This window comes from Panthera onca, chromosome A1, assembly GCF_046562875.1.
Source record: "Panthera onca isolate mPanOnc1 chromosome A1, mPanOnc1 haplotype 2, whole genome shotgun sequence".
In the NCBI taxonomy this organism is placed as follows: Eukaryota; Metazoa; Chordata; class Mammalia; order Carnivora; family Felidae; genus Panthera; species Panthera onca.
The window spans coordinates 11958085-11973224 of NC_138339.1; the positions used below are offsets into that span (position 1 = coordinate 11958085).

General features: G+C 52.4%; 1 protein-coding gene across 1 annotated transcript in view; it reads right to left on the minus strand.

Moving 5' to 3' along the window:
* Positions 1-1226: 1226 nt before the first annotated feature.
* The window catches only part of ANKH (ANKH inorganic pyrophosphate transport regulator), a 137895-nt gene continuing 123981 nt past the window's right edge, over positions 1227-15140 (minus strand). The window contains exons 9-12 of the mRNA XM_060634378.3: positions 8450-8579; positions 5258-5381; positions 4573-4672; positions 1227-2989 (exon numbers count right to left, since the gene is read on the minus strand). Of these exons, the coding sequence (XP_060490361.1) occupies positions 2876-2989; positions 4573-4672; positions 5258-5381; positions 8450-8579 (468 nt within the window). The 3' untranslated portion in view covers positions 1227-2875. The remainder of the gene's footprint in view (positions 2990-4572; positions 4673-5257; positions 5382-8449; positions 8580-15140) is intronic.

Genomic DNA, 15140 nt, shown 5'->3' on the forward strand with positions numbered 1-15140 from the left:
GGTGAGGGGTTCTGGCCACTGAGCAGACCTGTCAGCACGTCCTGAGCCTCACGGCCGACAGGTCCAACCCTATCATGACCTCCCCGGGGCCAGCCTCACCTGGTCCTTGGTGCTCAGTTCCTGGGCATCTGATGTCCAGCGCCACCAAGCTCCAAGCGGAACAGAGCACACGACACCTGCGTGTTTAGAATGACCCGGCATATGACCCTCAAAAAAGCAGGGAGGCCACAAAAGGAGCTGTTCTGACCTGGGTTTGCACAGAGAAAACCCTCAGTATAAAAAGACTGCACTGAGCTGCCCTAACTCACTTCTCAGCATTCACGTTAAAAAAGGCTTTAGATTGTATGTTTTCTACAAGTCGCCCAACACGGAGAAAGTCACGGCAGGTCTTTTCATGGTCCTCGACATGGGACGTGGGCACCACACCCTTCTATAGATGTCAGCTGAGCAACTTGCAATCAAAAAGAAACCTGCGTTGGGGAACTCTTTTTCGGACGGCAGAGTCAAATGTGTGCCCCTCCTTACTCTAAAAAGCGGGAAGGAGAAGTGTCTTCTCCTTTCTGGTTTGACCACCTTTCCTGTCTGTGTTGGTTAGCACAGAGCCAGGAAGCTGCAAGCATCAGGGTTTGCCTTAGAAGTTAAAGGGCGTGTGTTAGGCTGCGAATTAAGCAGCCCGAGTGAAGGAACCATGTGAGGGATGGTGTGCTTCCAGACAGCAGTTTTTGTACACATCTTGCACGATCTCTGTTGTCGTGGTCTGGGTTTGGGGCGGCATCCTGTGTTCTCTGAGATGGAAATGGCCCATTTATGGCCGTGAACGTTCATCGCCGACGAAATCTCTAAAGTTCTAAATGACACGTTCTAGGTGCTTAACGAAGGGTCTCTAGCTGATCTTTACCCGACTTGGCTTTTTCAATTTGATTTTTTTAAGCTCCAGGCCCACAAGCATGAAATAGTCACACGTGTTAAAAAATACTGCTGTTTAATTTTCTAGTCATGTACTTTTAAAAAGCTGATACAATTAGACTTTTCCCCCGTCTTCTCAGATCTGCCCCTGAAACCACCCAAAGGCTGTGCATCTTAATTTCCAGCACTCATATATATGGAGGAAAAGTCGCTCGGGGGAAGCACATGAAGATTTGTCCCCATGGTGGGCACACCCAAGGGTCACTTGTCCAGAAACGTGAATGCAACCCTGCGATGGTCACGGCTGGCTTGCCCTTACATTCTTTTTTCTTTTTTTTTTTTAATGAGGAACAATATGATTACACAGCACTGAAAACAATAAACACAAAAGGCTTGCCTTTTTCCTTTCTTGCCCTTCCGGCAAAGTATTCCATTCCCACTATTGTCTATGCCAGCTGATCCCACTTACACCCGTCACCCCCCCAGAATTAAAAATAGTTCTCTTGTCATCTACTGATCCTCACATTTATATACAAGTGACAGACTCTGTAAAACCGCTGTAAGAAGATACAATACAATACGTTTCAACTGCAGGTACGTGGCGCACACAAGCAATCACCGTATTGTATTAGAGACCTTTTATTGAAAATGCGAAAATAGGAAATGTATTATAGCCTAAAATAAATTACATAACATATACAGTATATATTTATATCTTTAAAATATTTTTGTGTTTAGGTTCTTTCAGTCTAGAATTTTGACTAAATCAAGAATTTAGTGAACTGTGTCCATAATTTTCTAAAGAAAAAACCCGCTTTCCAAAACTTAGAAAAATATACTGCACTGAATGGATTTCAAATGTGTCATTTCAGGGAGTATCACATAGTGACTTTGCTATCGTTTATAAAATGTTTTATCGTGTGGCGTGAAATTACCTGCACCGCATGGTTATGACTAAAAGGAGCGGAACCAGGTAATGAATCTACCTCAAAAGTTACGATACAGCAACCTGGCATTAGAATGCTAGATTATGACTTAAAGCTTCAGTTCACTGTAAAAACTAAGACCGCGAAGTTAGAATGCTCCATTTCACTTGCTCTAGCGCCATCTTCAGGAAAGGTGAGTGAAAAACAAGCCTTCGGGGAAAGTCATGCCGGAGGACGCTGCAATTTGGAGATGCGCGTTTGTGACAACTTAAAAAAAGCTCATGTATGTACACGGCGGGGTCTGAAACGCGGGAGCTCGCTCAAACCTAGGACAATGCCGGTGAAAGGCGATCGTTCAGTCCGCGCGACTCCCCTGGCATCTCGAACCTTCCTACAGGGAGGAGGTCAGGCCCGTCCGTCTGTCCGTCCGCGCGGCGCGTTCACAGGTGCATTCCTCAGTGTGAACGGCCACTCCAGGCCGCAGCCTGTCGCGGACCCCCCGCGCGCACGAGTGTGGCAGACGGCTTCGGGCTGCAGGGCGGAGGCCTCCGGGGCCACGTCTCTGTGTACAGCCGGGCTCCTGCTCCTGGGATGCCGATCCAAGAAAGCCGAGTTGTAACCTGCTGATTCGTTAAGAGAGATGCAAAGGGACGGGGTCAAGTCTGGCCTGCTGGGCAGTGGTGGCGAGGGCGCTGATGGCACAGCCGCAGTCCTTTGGTTCCAAGTGGAGATTGTCCGAGGGAGGAGGAGACGGCCGATTCTATGAGGCAGCCGCGTCTTCTGGATGTTCGGGAAGCCGTTGGTTTTTTACAAAGCGGTGGCGGAGGCGGAGACCGTCGTCGAGGTGTCCCCCCCCACCCCCTCCCTCCCGGCAGGGCGGGCATACCCAGTGTGCCCGGGAGTTTGCACGAAACCTTCCAATCAAGGCCTCTTCCGTTAAACCAAAACCAAAACCAAAGCCAAGAACAGAACAAAACACGACGGGAGAGGAGACGATGCTGCGGAGCCATCTCGAGCGCCCCTGCTGCGCCTGCGTCCGGGCCTTAGTCGTTCTCCTCTCGCATTTCCACGACGTCCGTCCCCTCCTCTGCTGGCGGGATGTCCGTCATCGCCGAGTCCTCCCCCTCGGCCGCAGTCTCGTTCTCCATCTTCTTTTTCTAGACCCAAGAAGACGCGTCAGTGTGGGGCTGGGACAGGGCCCCGTCGCAGCAGGGCAGGGAGGGGCCGCCAGGGTCTCCGGGGCGGGGGGGGTGGGGGCCCTCGCGGCAGACCTGGGTCTCTTTTATGGTGGGGTGACCTCACCAAGGCTGCATCTCCGGGTACTGGGGCGGGGGGGGTGGGGGAGGGAAGGGGGGGCCGCTAGGAGCTTCGGGGAACCCCGTCTGCCCCCTCCCGGCCGCGAGCGGGAGCGCACCGTCAGCTGAGTGCAGCCCCTCCCCACGCCTCCTCCTTCCACCACCTGCCGACTGCTCTCCCTTCCGATGAGCTTGGGCTCACCTGCTCTCGGAGTATTCTCCCCCTCCAGGCCAGCCCCGGGTCCGTGTCTGTCTCCTGCCCTGCTCGTCGCCTGTCCCAGTTCCTCGTGACTGCACTGCCCGCCTTGCAGTAAATGGCCTCTCTCCATGCCCTGACCTCTTCTCCTTGGGGATCAGGTTCTCCAGAGCCACCCTCCGCCATTCTCGGCTCCCTGGAGACCCTGTCTTTATTAACACCCTCCGCACCACTGGCCCGCTAGCTTCAAGGGCCTGGTCCTCCACTTCCTGCCACTGTCTGGCCCCTCCTTCCAGGACCCTGCCCCCACAACCCATGGGCCTTCTGGTCCCTTCTCTCCTCTTTCATCAGCTCAAATGAAACGCTCAACAATTATAGTCACTTCGGTGCCTCTCTCTGCTGTAACCTCACTTGCAGGCAAAACCCCCGACCTTGGTTGGGTCCAAATCTCTGCCAATGTCCGCCTTCATCACCCAGCTGCTGTGGCTGGGGGATCATACTGGTGAGCCTGGGACATCCATTCTTGGCCCCTTTCCCTTCTCTACCCAACCTGTCCGTGGCTAATCTCACTCTCCTGCTCCCTAAGTGGTCATAATCTTAGGACTATGCCTTCGAACAGGTAACCCTGCAGGATAAACGAATTACCTGGTAACAGAGTACGTTGTGTGTGTGTGTGTGTGTGTGTGTGTGTGTGGTGAGCAGCTAGGAAGACTTTCCTGTGGCATGTTATCTCAGGTTGAAGAGGGGAAGGGATTTGCAGAGGCAGAGAGTGGGGAGATCACCCAACATTTTCTAGACTTTCACAGTGATCAAGTCGTAGTTTGTAAGGACTCAGAGGACGGATCGGTCGCAAAGGGAATCACCTTTTCGGCATTTTCCTGTGTGGTCAAAGCATTATTTAGTTTCTGCAAGTTTTAGTTCTCTAGAGGCAACACTAGGATGCAGGACTGTGTCCTCAATGTCCCTCCTGAGCAGGACGGCTGCCTTTTGAAACAAGGCAGGTTTAAGGAATCATCTACATGATAGCATCATAAGGTATCCCCTTGTTGTTGAACCTGACCCAGGGCTGACATACTCTGGCCATGAGGCTCACCCACAGGGGAGGGGCCCTGGAGTTCTGGTGAGCAGTGTGGACCCAGTGGAGGTAGGGGATGAACGCGGGGTGCCACCACCTTGCCGCCTCCTGCTGTGGGCCCTTGGGAGCCGCTCGGGTCTCCCTACACCTGGGGAGGCTTCGCGGCCAGCTCACCTGTTTCCGATAGACGTAGCACGCTGCTATGGCGACCATGGTGGATTCTCCCACAAACCCCGCCAGGAGGGAGCCCACGCCCAGGGTGGCTCCGTGTACCCTGGGGATGAGAACACAAAGGCCATCTGTCCGTTGAAGCCGTGCTGAGGCACAAACAGAGTGGAAACCCAGTGGAAAGCAGACAAGACAGGAACCAACTGCACTTGAGATCCACCGGTAAGGGCTGCACCTAGTAAGTGGCCCGCCTGTGGGAGGGCACCTGGAGCTCTGAGGCGAGCTACCCCCCCACCCCCCACCCCAAGGTCTTGGCTCCACATCTGCTGCCTGGCCTACGGGCCATGTCCCCCTTGCTCGTGAGCCCACAGCCCTTCCTGCCCTCGTCTCCATACAGAGACCGGGACTCTGAGGGTGGGGGGTGACGACTCCCTTCCTCCCTCTTGTTATTCCCCTTCTCCTGCCTGCCACCCGCAGCAGGTGCTCAGTGAATAGTGTGAATGGGCCTGACCCCGGAAGTATTCTTCTAGAAAGGAGCTGAGCAGCCTCCCACCTACTGGCTCGGCTGAGAAAGAAGGTATCGCTCTGCATTTCTAGCTCTAGATGTGCTCGGGGGATGCCACGTGAAAATGCAGATGTACTTAGGTGGCAGAAGGACCCGCAGGACCCCCCCCCCCCCCCGACAGCATACCCCAGGTAGGGCAGGACCACGAGGCTGGTGATGAGGACGATGATCCGCAGCACAGAGCTGGGGGCCAGGACAAAGGTCTTCTTCAGAGTCATCAGCCACCCGGTGAGATGGGCCCTCACAGTGACTGTGGGGACAGCAAAGGACTCGTCAGCAACACCCCGCTTCTCCCGGTCCTCAGACTCCCCCACAACCCCGCACCTCGCCAGCCTACCCAAGGTCGTGGGGCAGCTGGTGAGGACCCAGGCCTTGCCGCTGCTGCCCTGGGCTGGCCTCCGTATCTCCCTGCCGGGGTTCCTGACCCTACTTCTGGGCCTGGGATAGCCCCGTCTGGCCTCTTCGCAGCCCTGAGCATCCAGCCAGCCGGGTGCGGGCACCTGCCTTTCTCTACTCTGACTGCCAGCTGTCTTTGGCCGGGCCCAGCCTGCCCCCGGGACCACCCTGCCCACCCTGTCCCTGCCCCAACCCCCTGTCCTGCCTCTAGCCCCGATCTGATCTCTCTTCTCTAAAAAACAGAGAAAAGCGGCCACTTGCGGGGGGTCAGTTTTGACTGTGGGTATGAGGGGAGCCCTGTCTTCCCAGGACACCTGTGTGGGGGGTGTGGAGACCAGAGGTCAGGGAGGGAAGGATGAAGCTCTCCTGATCTCCTTCCCAGCCCTCCCGGCCCCTGGAACCCCGGTCATCTCCTCTTCTCCTTCCCTAACTGTGCCCCCCTTGTTTCGACACGTCACTGTTTCTCAAAGACCTCGGTGCATTCCCCGGATCGCCTCCCCATCCACGCTAGTGAACTGGGGCGCAGGGCAGGGCGCCCGGCCTGAGCACAAAGGAGGGACGTGTGAAGCAGGGACTGAATTTGGCCTTGGAGGCCACAGACACCCCTTGTCGGGAAGAGGTGCCCCGGATGTTTGGATCGATCTGAAAGTGCAAGGCGGCTGAAGGAAGCTGCGGCCTAGTCGTCTGTCGCAGGGTGGGCAGCCCCGGGCTGGGGCCGAGACCTTCGTGCGGGGGGGACGTGCTCACTCCTGGGGTGAAAACTCCCGTCCAGGATACATTCAAAGGGGGACTCTGCGGCCCTCCTCGTCGAACGGGGTGCCCTGCCTGCCTGCCCCGGGGGGGCGGGTGTTGTGTTTACACAGCGCAGATGCACACTTGGGTTTGGCTGAGCGAGAGGGCGGGGGCACGCACGGAATGCTAATGGGCTTGGCCCACCCCCCGCAGGTTGCAAAGACAGCCGGGGGGCCTGACAGCTGGCTGGAAGGCCTTAGAGTGATAGACACAGAAATGAGTTGAGAGATTAAAAGCCACTCCACCCCCGTCCCAGCTGGACCCCCGCCCCAGCTGGAATTCTCTGGGGCCCCCAGTCCCTCCTCCAGCTGAGCCTGGGGAAGGAGCAATATGGGCCCCAATCTCCAGCAGGGGGCAGCCTCCTCGAGGTGGGGTCGCCTGGCACAGCTTGGCTCCCCCAGGGTCCCCCCGCCCCCGACAAAGACCAGACACACCACCCCACGGCCACGATCTTCCACTCCTCCGTTTCTGCCACAGCGGGGAAGGTGACACCGAGAGACCCAGCCTCCAGGAATGCCTGGCATCTGAGAGCAGGGGTGGCTTGTGACCCCGGTTCAGGGATGGCACGACGGTGCCAGGACTAGAGTCCTGACCTCCTCTAGTTCGTGGCTCATTTCTTAACTCGGGCTTTGTCAATTCTGGCTGCCCTGCTGAATGATTCGGCGGATTATTTGGGCACTAAGTTTTTTTTTTTTTTTTAAAGATTATATTTCTAAGTAATCTTCACATCGAACGTGGGGCTCTAACTCACAGCCCTGAGGTCAAGAGCAGCACGCTCTACCCACTGAGCCAGCCAGACACGCCTGCACCATACATTTTTGAATAATGACATGCACTTGGTATAGAATTTAGAAGGTGCAGAAGGGAATACAGCACAAAGTCTTCCTCCCGGTCCTGACTCCTGCCTTCCGGAGGCAACCACTGTTACCAGTTTGGTGAGTGACTTCTAGGAACAGTAAGCGGGCAGGCACACGACACGCAGACGTGGCGACACCTTCGTCACGGGAGAAGCGGCACACCCACCGACCATTCCGCAGCCTGCTTCGCTCCTTTCGTAAAGAACCACCTTGCTCCCGTGTAGTGAGCCTCCTCCTACTGTATCCGTTTGGGAATTTTCAAACTGGCTTAGTGTTTAGCTGTGGACACTTGACTTTCTGGCCATATGCCATCTGGCCTCAACCCTGCCCCCAGATTTTTTTTTTAACTTTTTTTTAATATTTATTTTTGAGAGCGAGAGCGAGACAGAGCGTGCGCGGGGGAGGGGCAGAGAGAGGGAGACACAGAATCCGAAGCTGGCTCCGGGCTCCGAGCTGTCAGCACAGAGCCCGACGCGGGGCTCGAACCCACAAGCCATGAGATCATGACCTGAGCTGAAGTCAGATGCTCAACCGACTGAGCCACCCGGGCGCCCCTAACTCTGCCCCCAGAGTCTTAACTCCAGCACTACTCTTTCTTTGCACATCGGCAGGTTTTAGTCATCGTCCACCTTCCTATTTTTTTTTTTTTTTGCATGTTACTTTTTAAGTAACATATTATAAAACTGACTTCTGAGCAGACAGTTCTAAGAATTCTAACGCGTGCAAAGATCTGTGTAGCCACCGCCACCATCAGGGCACGGAACAGTTCTATGGCCCCGAAGACTCCTCACGTTGTCCCTTTGGGTGTGCTGTTTACCGTGTGTGCGACCTCTGACCTTGGAGGAACAAATTAGGGCTGTCTGATTTGTTTCTTAAACTTTCAGCCTACTGGATAAAATGTGTTTGCACGTTTCCAATCCACTGTGAAATGTTATGTTCTGTTTCGGTTTTTTTAAGTGTCAGCTCTTTTTTTTTTTTTAATATTTATTTTTGAGAGACAGAGAGAGACAGCAAGAGCAGGTGAGGTGCCGAGAGAGAGGGAGACAGAGAGTCCCAAGCAGGCTCTGTGCCGTCACCACAGAGCCTGAACTCACAAACCACAAGATCACGACCGGAGTGGAAATCAAGAGTCGGACACTTAACCCGCTGAGCCACCCAGGCGCCCAAAATGGTTCGTTCTTGTTTGGGACGTCCTTGCAGACATTTCCCGAGAAGGAAGACTGAATCGGGCATGAGGGTAAACCGGAATGTTCCTTTCATTCTGTGTCTTTACCTGGCACCGGGAAGAAGGAGAAGATACGCAAGGGGACAACGCAGAGCTCTGCAAAGGCGAAGTCCACTCCGATGATGTCTATCAAAATCTTCTCGGAAACGTTGGGGGTCCAGAACATCACGAAACAGAGCTGGGGGCAGAAAGCACAGTCAGTGAGGTCGGTAGGAGAAGGCACATGTGAGTGACGTGGCATCGGGGCAGGTGTCCCGTGACCCCGCGGAGCTAGGAAAGAGGGCGAACGGTGCTCCCGTCCTCACACCGCTGCCGTCCTGCTTTGTTCTCACCTTCAGACACGGGCCCCCGCCCATTTGGCACAAGTGCCCCAGAGGGACCCCAGCAGTGGGCAGATGTGGCATGCATCTGAGCGGGTAGCCCAGCTAGTGAGGGAGACCCGTGTGCTCTCGTGAGCGGCTTAACTACTGTGCTAAGCAGCTCGGTCAGTTCGGGGTGACCACGCTCAGTACTGTGATTTTTATAGGTTTTTAAAAAAATCTTTTTTTTAAATGTTTTATTTTTGAAACAGAGACAGAGCATGAGCAGGGGAGGGGCAGAGGGAGGGGAGACCCAGAATCCGAAGCAGGCTCCAGGCTCCGAGCTGTCAGCACAGAGCCCGACGCGGGGCTCGAACTCACAGACCGCGAGATCGTGACCTGAGCCGAAGTCGGACGCTCCACCGACTGAGCCACCCAGGCACCCCTGTGATTTTTTATAGCTTTAACCAAAGAGTTAGAAGTGACCTGAAAGCATCTGGAATATTCGGCATGCACAGAGCCACACTGAATCAGCACACCTAACGAAAAAGGAAACAGTGACACTTAAATTAATGATAGGTTCTGGAGCTCTCCGAGGTCGAGTTGAGAGAATAAGAGACAATACCCACAAAATGTGCACCTTTGGAGAGCAGGTGGGCGAGCAGTAAACTGATTTAACAGACCCAAGAAAATGGCTTTTTTTTTTTTTTTAAATATTACAGAGACAGCGAGAGTCGGGGAGAGGGGCTAGAGGCAGAAAGAGAGAGAATCCCAAGCAGACTCCATGCTCAGCAGGGAGTCTGACACAGGGCTTGATTCCACGACCCGGGGATCATGACCTGAGCCGGGATCAAGAGTCAGATGCTCAACTGACTGAGCCACCCAGGTGCCCTGAAAATGGCGTTATCTTAAACTGATGGGGAGAAGCGAGCTGTCTGCAGCTCTTCCCTTTCCCCCCGGGTCAGGAAATGTGGTCACAGGCCCTTCTGGAAGTGGGGGTGATAGCGGGGCCAATAGCAGGCTGCTGAAAAGCCTAGTTAGTAAACAACTTGTCCACAGTTGCTCTTGCACGGCTCGTGACCGTGTCCCCTGAACTTGGCAGGGCCCTGGACTTTCATATCTGGATAACGTGAAACCAGTACAGTGGAGGGCAGGTGCTGCCCAGCAAAGAGGGAGGTTGAGGGAGGATGACACTGAAGGTCCCGTCTTCTTCCTCTGCTCCGTTCCTGCAACACAGGAAACCAGCCGCATCCCTCCCACGGAGGAGACCAGGGTCCCTGAGACTGGAGGCTCCTGATGAGGCCCCCCCCCACCGCCATCCCCACCCCTCCAGCCACCAGCAAGGCCCACACAGGGGACAGGCCACCTCCACACATGCACGGTTGTCAGTCGGCTTCTGAAGCCCATCCGTACAGATGAGGAGACAGCCAGGGATCACCAGGCTTCGAGGAAGGCCTTAGAGCTGAAGAGGCTAAAACAAAGGGAAAAAATTTTTGAAGGAAACACAGACAATGCAGAGACAGAAAGATGGACAGGTGTGTGTGCACACATGCACAGGTACACAGTGCACACACACACACACACACACAGACAGAGAGAGAGAGAGGCGGGGTGGGGGGAAGGAACTTTCCCCCATTGACATTCCCAGAGTGATGGGAGAAGATACTACTACATCCATGAAACAGGGACCAAATGGAAATGTTATTTTAAAAAGACGAAGAACAAGACAGTACTTCTGAAAAATAAAAAGATTAAATCAGAAATAAGAAATTCACACAGTCACAGTAAGAGAAAGTTGAAGAAATCTACAACAAGGATGGAGCTGGACAACGAGAATGGATTCAAAGAACAGAAATAAAGGACCAGTCTGGGACGCCGAACACTCAAATAATAGGAGTTCCAGGAAGACGAACAGTGAAAGTCTGGAAGCTGAAAGCTGAGACTTTTAAGACTGTCCTAGGGTCCATCGTGAGGATGGAGCCTAGCGGATGAAGAAAGACCCACTGGGCACGGCATCAACGATGCTGGAGGCAGAGACAAGATTCTAGGAGCTTCCAGCTGTAGACTGTAGACTGTAGAAAGCTAGCACCAAGAGTTAGAAGACATAGGGCACTGAGTTAGGAGGGAAACTGGTTTCTGTCCTAGAACTCAGAATCAAACGGTCAATCCAGTGTGTTGGAAGAAAGACATCTTCATACGTTCAAGGCCTCAAAGGATTTCCTTCCCGTGCATACTTTTTCAAGAAGCCTTTGGGGGTTTACTCTGCAAAGCAAGGGAGTCATGGATGAAGAAAAAGAAAGACACAGGATAGATCTCAGGAAAAAGGCGCGGGGAATCCCTGAGAGGGGTAAGGAGAGATCCCGGGAGGGCCGAGACAGGCCCACGGGTCAGGTGATCTGCCCTGGAGCTGGTCGGAATAGGGTATGTAAAATGGTCTGAACACATGATGGGGTTTCTGCAATGAAGGGAAAATGGGGGAATAAGTTAGTGGCAAATACACAGAAAGCTGAGAAAAATTATAAATAGGACAGTGATGAGGTCCAGGAAAAACTACAATTTTTTTTTTCAAGAAATGGAGGGAATGAGGCTCAGAGGTCAGAGTTTGCCTTAGTCGGAGCCCATCTGAAGAGCTGCGGGGTCTGGGGCCTGGGAGTATGAAAAGTGGGGAGTGGGCAGCCTAGGGGAACGGCTATTGTCGGTAACAATCCCTAGAGAACCGACTTTTTAAAACTTTGTGTGTGTATAATTGATTAACAAACCCTGAATTAAAAGATGTAACTATATAACTTTGGCAGAGAATGCTAAAAACCTGCCAATTCCATCCAATATTTCTCTCCCTTTCTTAAGGTGCAAGTGATTCCTCTTTAAAAGGAAGGTGAATACATTATAAAATGAATCACCATCATGTAAAAGCAGAACGCTGAGATGTCAGAATATAAGATCCTTCAGGCTTTGGGTAAATTGAGTTTCATGGAATTAGGCTGGTCCCATTAACCATGTCATGTTGAAATGTTTTCTCAAATACCCTGGAAGATCTATTCTAAAAATGTTTCACCTTATCACCATGTGCTCTCCAGCGTCTGGAAAGAATATTCCATCGCTTTTCAAAACTGACAGGTATACAATCGCTTAACCCTACTGCCCGCTGTCAGCACTCACACCCCGTTTTTTGACATGAAGGGAAAAATACTTCCTTAACTCTAGTAACTCAGAGCTCAGAGACTTTATTACCCAGCGGCCTGGACAACTGGCCGTGTCGTCTTTTCCCACTGCAAAGCCACCGGCCTGAAATGGTGAGGTTCACACCTCTAGTTCGGGGGCGAGCTCTGGGGAGGCGGTGGGGAGCAAGTTCACGCAATTACAATTTCGAAACCACACCGAGCGCGGGATGGGGACACGACTCATTTCCCTGAGGAAGAGGTAGGACATCTGCCCTTCCAAACACCTTCCAGTACAGTGAAGCTGTAAAGTATGAAGACGAAATGAGCATCGTCCCCAAGTCTGGACTTGCTTTGTGCCTTAGGGCATATGGAGGGTAAGCCATCCTGGGTCTTGCTTAAAGGTTGGAGGGAGATAACTAGGGCTTATTCTCCGAAGAACTTAAGCTTTCGGGAGAATCACTGGTATGCCGTATTTATGTGACGGTGATTATCTGAATGTGAGATAAAGCCAATCTCTCTGTTTTGTAAGTCACTGGAAGGTGGTCTTTAAGTTTCAACAAACCGAGGAGAAAGGAGGGTGTGATCGTCCGTCAGAGAGGACGGTACAAGCGAGCGTGTGCGGTAAGGGAATTCCTCGCTCTTGCTTCTCCACATGGATAATGTTCACCTGGCAGGTTTTTACTGCCTTGGAGGAGGTTATCAGTAACCTCTGAAGGAGATGACCCATCTGTGTCTGGAGGACACAGCGACAGGGACAAGTCACACGAGACACTTACGTAAATATCAAGTACTTGGACGAGTGGCCACAGTTCCGGTCCCTTGGAAATTAAATGTGAAGGTCTGGTGGATCTCTAGTAGAGCCTCCCTGGAGGGTGGCTTCATAGTCCATTTCTAAAGTTCCGCTGTATTTACTTGGAGTCACTGAACCCCTCTGGTCTCCATCTGGTATCTACCTGTGCCAAGCATATCTTACACGTCCCTATCAAGGTCACATGCCACAAGGAGGCGCCTCTTCGGAGTTTTCAGTCCCACACACGTAGAGCCTAGACTGGGTCTTCTAGAACAAGAACGCTGTTAGTCTGGTCTGGGGCTTCTGCAATCCCAGGTAACTATTCAAAGAGAAGGGACACTACGTATCTTGATGCTTGCTTCTTCCCCCCTCCCCGCTCCCCGCCCAAGTTTATAAATACGGCCCTTTTGTCTCTGCCCTGCTTCCAGTATGAAAATGCCCCTTGCCTTCCAGCAAGTCCCTAAAAAGGCGACTGTCACCTGCACTGCCCAGAAGGGAATATGTGCGACTTAGAAGTAGGTATGGTGGTGGTTAAAAGCTGCAATGTGCACCTGCACGCCAACTTCCCTTAAGAATACTAACCAGATCATGGGGTGTGCCTGCCTGGGTGGCTCAGTCGGTTGGGCGTCCTACTTCAGCGCAGGTCATGATCTCACGGTTCGTGAGTTCGAGTCCTGCATCGGCCTCTGTGCGGACAGCTGGGAGCCTGGAGCCTGCTTTGCATTCTGTGTCTCCTTCTCTCTCTGCCCCTCCCCCACTCACACTCTGTCTGTCTCTCTCTCTCTCTCTCTCTCTCTCTCTCTCAAAAATAAAATAAAAATGAAAAAAAAAAGAGTACTAATCAGATCAGATCCGACTAGTCTGTTTCAGAAAACAAGAAGCTTCAGAAGTTAACCTAACAAAGACCATTTCAGGAAAAGTGTTATTCTAATGAGTTCACCCAGAGGAGTCTTCCCTAGGAACACGCCCTCCCCGTTGACCATGGAGGCCGTGTTCCTCAAATATTTGCAGAGCCTAATGACATTGACTTTTCCAAACCAGAACACAAACCTAATAAACTACTGACAATGAACATGATTTGTTCTCCTTGGAGCAGCTGAGGGTTGAATTTTTTTTTTTTTTTTTTTTTTTTTTCCTGCAGAGCTGGCTGTCAATATTATCTCATTAGGCAGCGGCCAGCAAAACAGAACAACCCACTCGGTGCCCAGATCTTGGTTTTTCTATTTATTCTCCAATAAAGGGAACCGGGCTTCTTAGCGAAGTGGCTTATTCTAAGATGAGGACAGGAAACATACGAGATGATCACCCTGCAGTAACATGTCAAAGAACACAGGAGCTCAGTGGAAAGAGCTCCCAATAGCCAAAGTTGGAACAATGTGAGCACCAAAATAATACAGAATTGAATTATGACCCACAGGATACCATACATACCCATGCGTCCATACTGATATAAACAAATAAGGCTAAATAGGCCACACAGAGGTCCAAATGGTTTACATATTTGGATAAGGCCTCAGGGAGGTGACGCATACCTGCTACCCCTCAAGTTGACCGCATAAACTTCCTTCTAAAGAGCAGTTGCAGAAAGTGGGGCGAAGGACCCTTACGGTGGAGACGTGGCAGACACGACCTTGGCCAGGTGATCAAGGTCAACACCAACAGTGATTAGGTCATGCCAATAGCATGTATTCTTTTTTTTTGATACGAAATTTATTGTCAAATTGGTTTCCATACAACACTCAGTGAACACCACGTGTTCTTGACACGATGTGAGGACAACGGCGCCTCGCCGAGGTCGGCTTCCTCCCCCCGGACCCGGGAGCGCGGTCTAACAGCGGAAACTCTCAGACAAACCCACGTGGAAGGACCTTGCACACAATACCTAGTGAGTATTCCTCCTCAAAACTCTCAGGGCCACAGAAACAAAGTTTGAGAAACCCTTCCAGACCAGAGGAGACTGAGGGAAAAGGAGACTAACTGTAGTGTGGTCACGCAGATGGGACCCAGAACACGAGAAGGAGGTGACGACAAAGCTGGTGGAATCGGAACGAACCGTGAGCTGAAGTCACGGTCGTGTTGGCTCCACGACTCGCAACTGCGTCAAAGGGGCCCTCGTAGAGCTAGCCAGAGCGAGAGGTGGCTCTCCGGGCTGTCTTCACACAGCTTCCGTAAATCTAAACGAACGCTAAAAGGATATTAAAGAAGAAGGTCCGTGACCCGCTCTTCTTGTATTTGACAGACGGAGTCTTCCAAGGACCAGACCACGGACTAGGACATTTCTATTGCGAACTTTGAAAACAGTTGAAGAAAGGGAGGGAGAGAACTGGGGAGAGGGGCAGAGAGAATCTTAGGCAGGCTTCGTGCTCAGCGAGGAGCCCGATGTGGGGCTTGATCCCATGCCCCTGGGATCATGACTTGAGCTGAAATCAAGAGTCAGACACTCAACCGAGGGAGCCACCCACGTGCCCCCGGGCCACAGTCCTTTTATT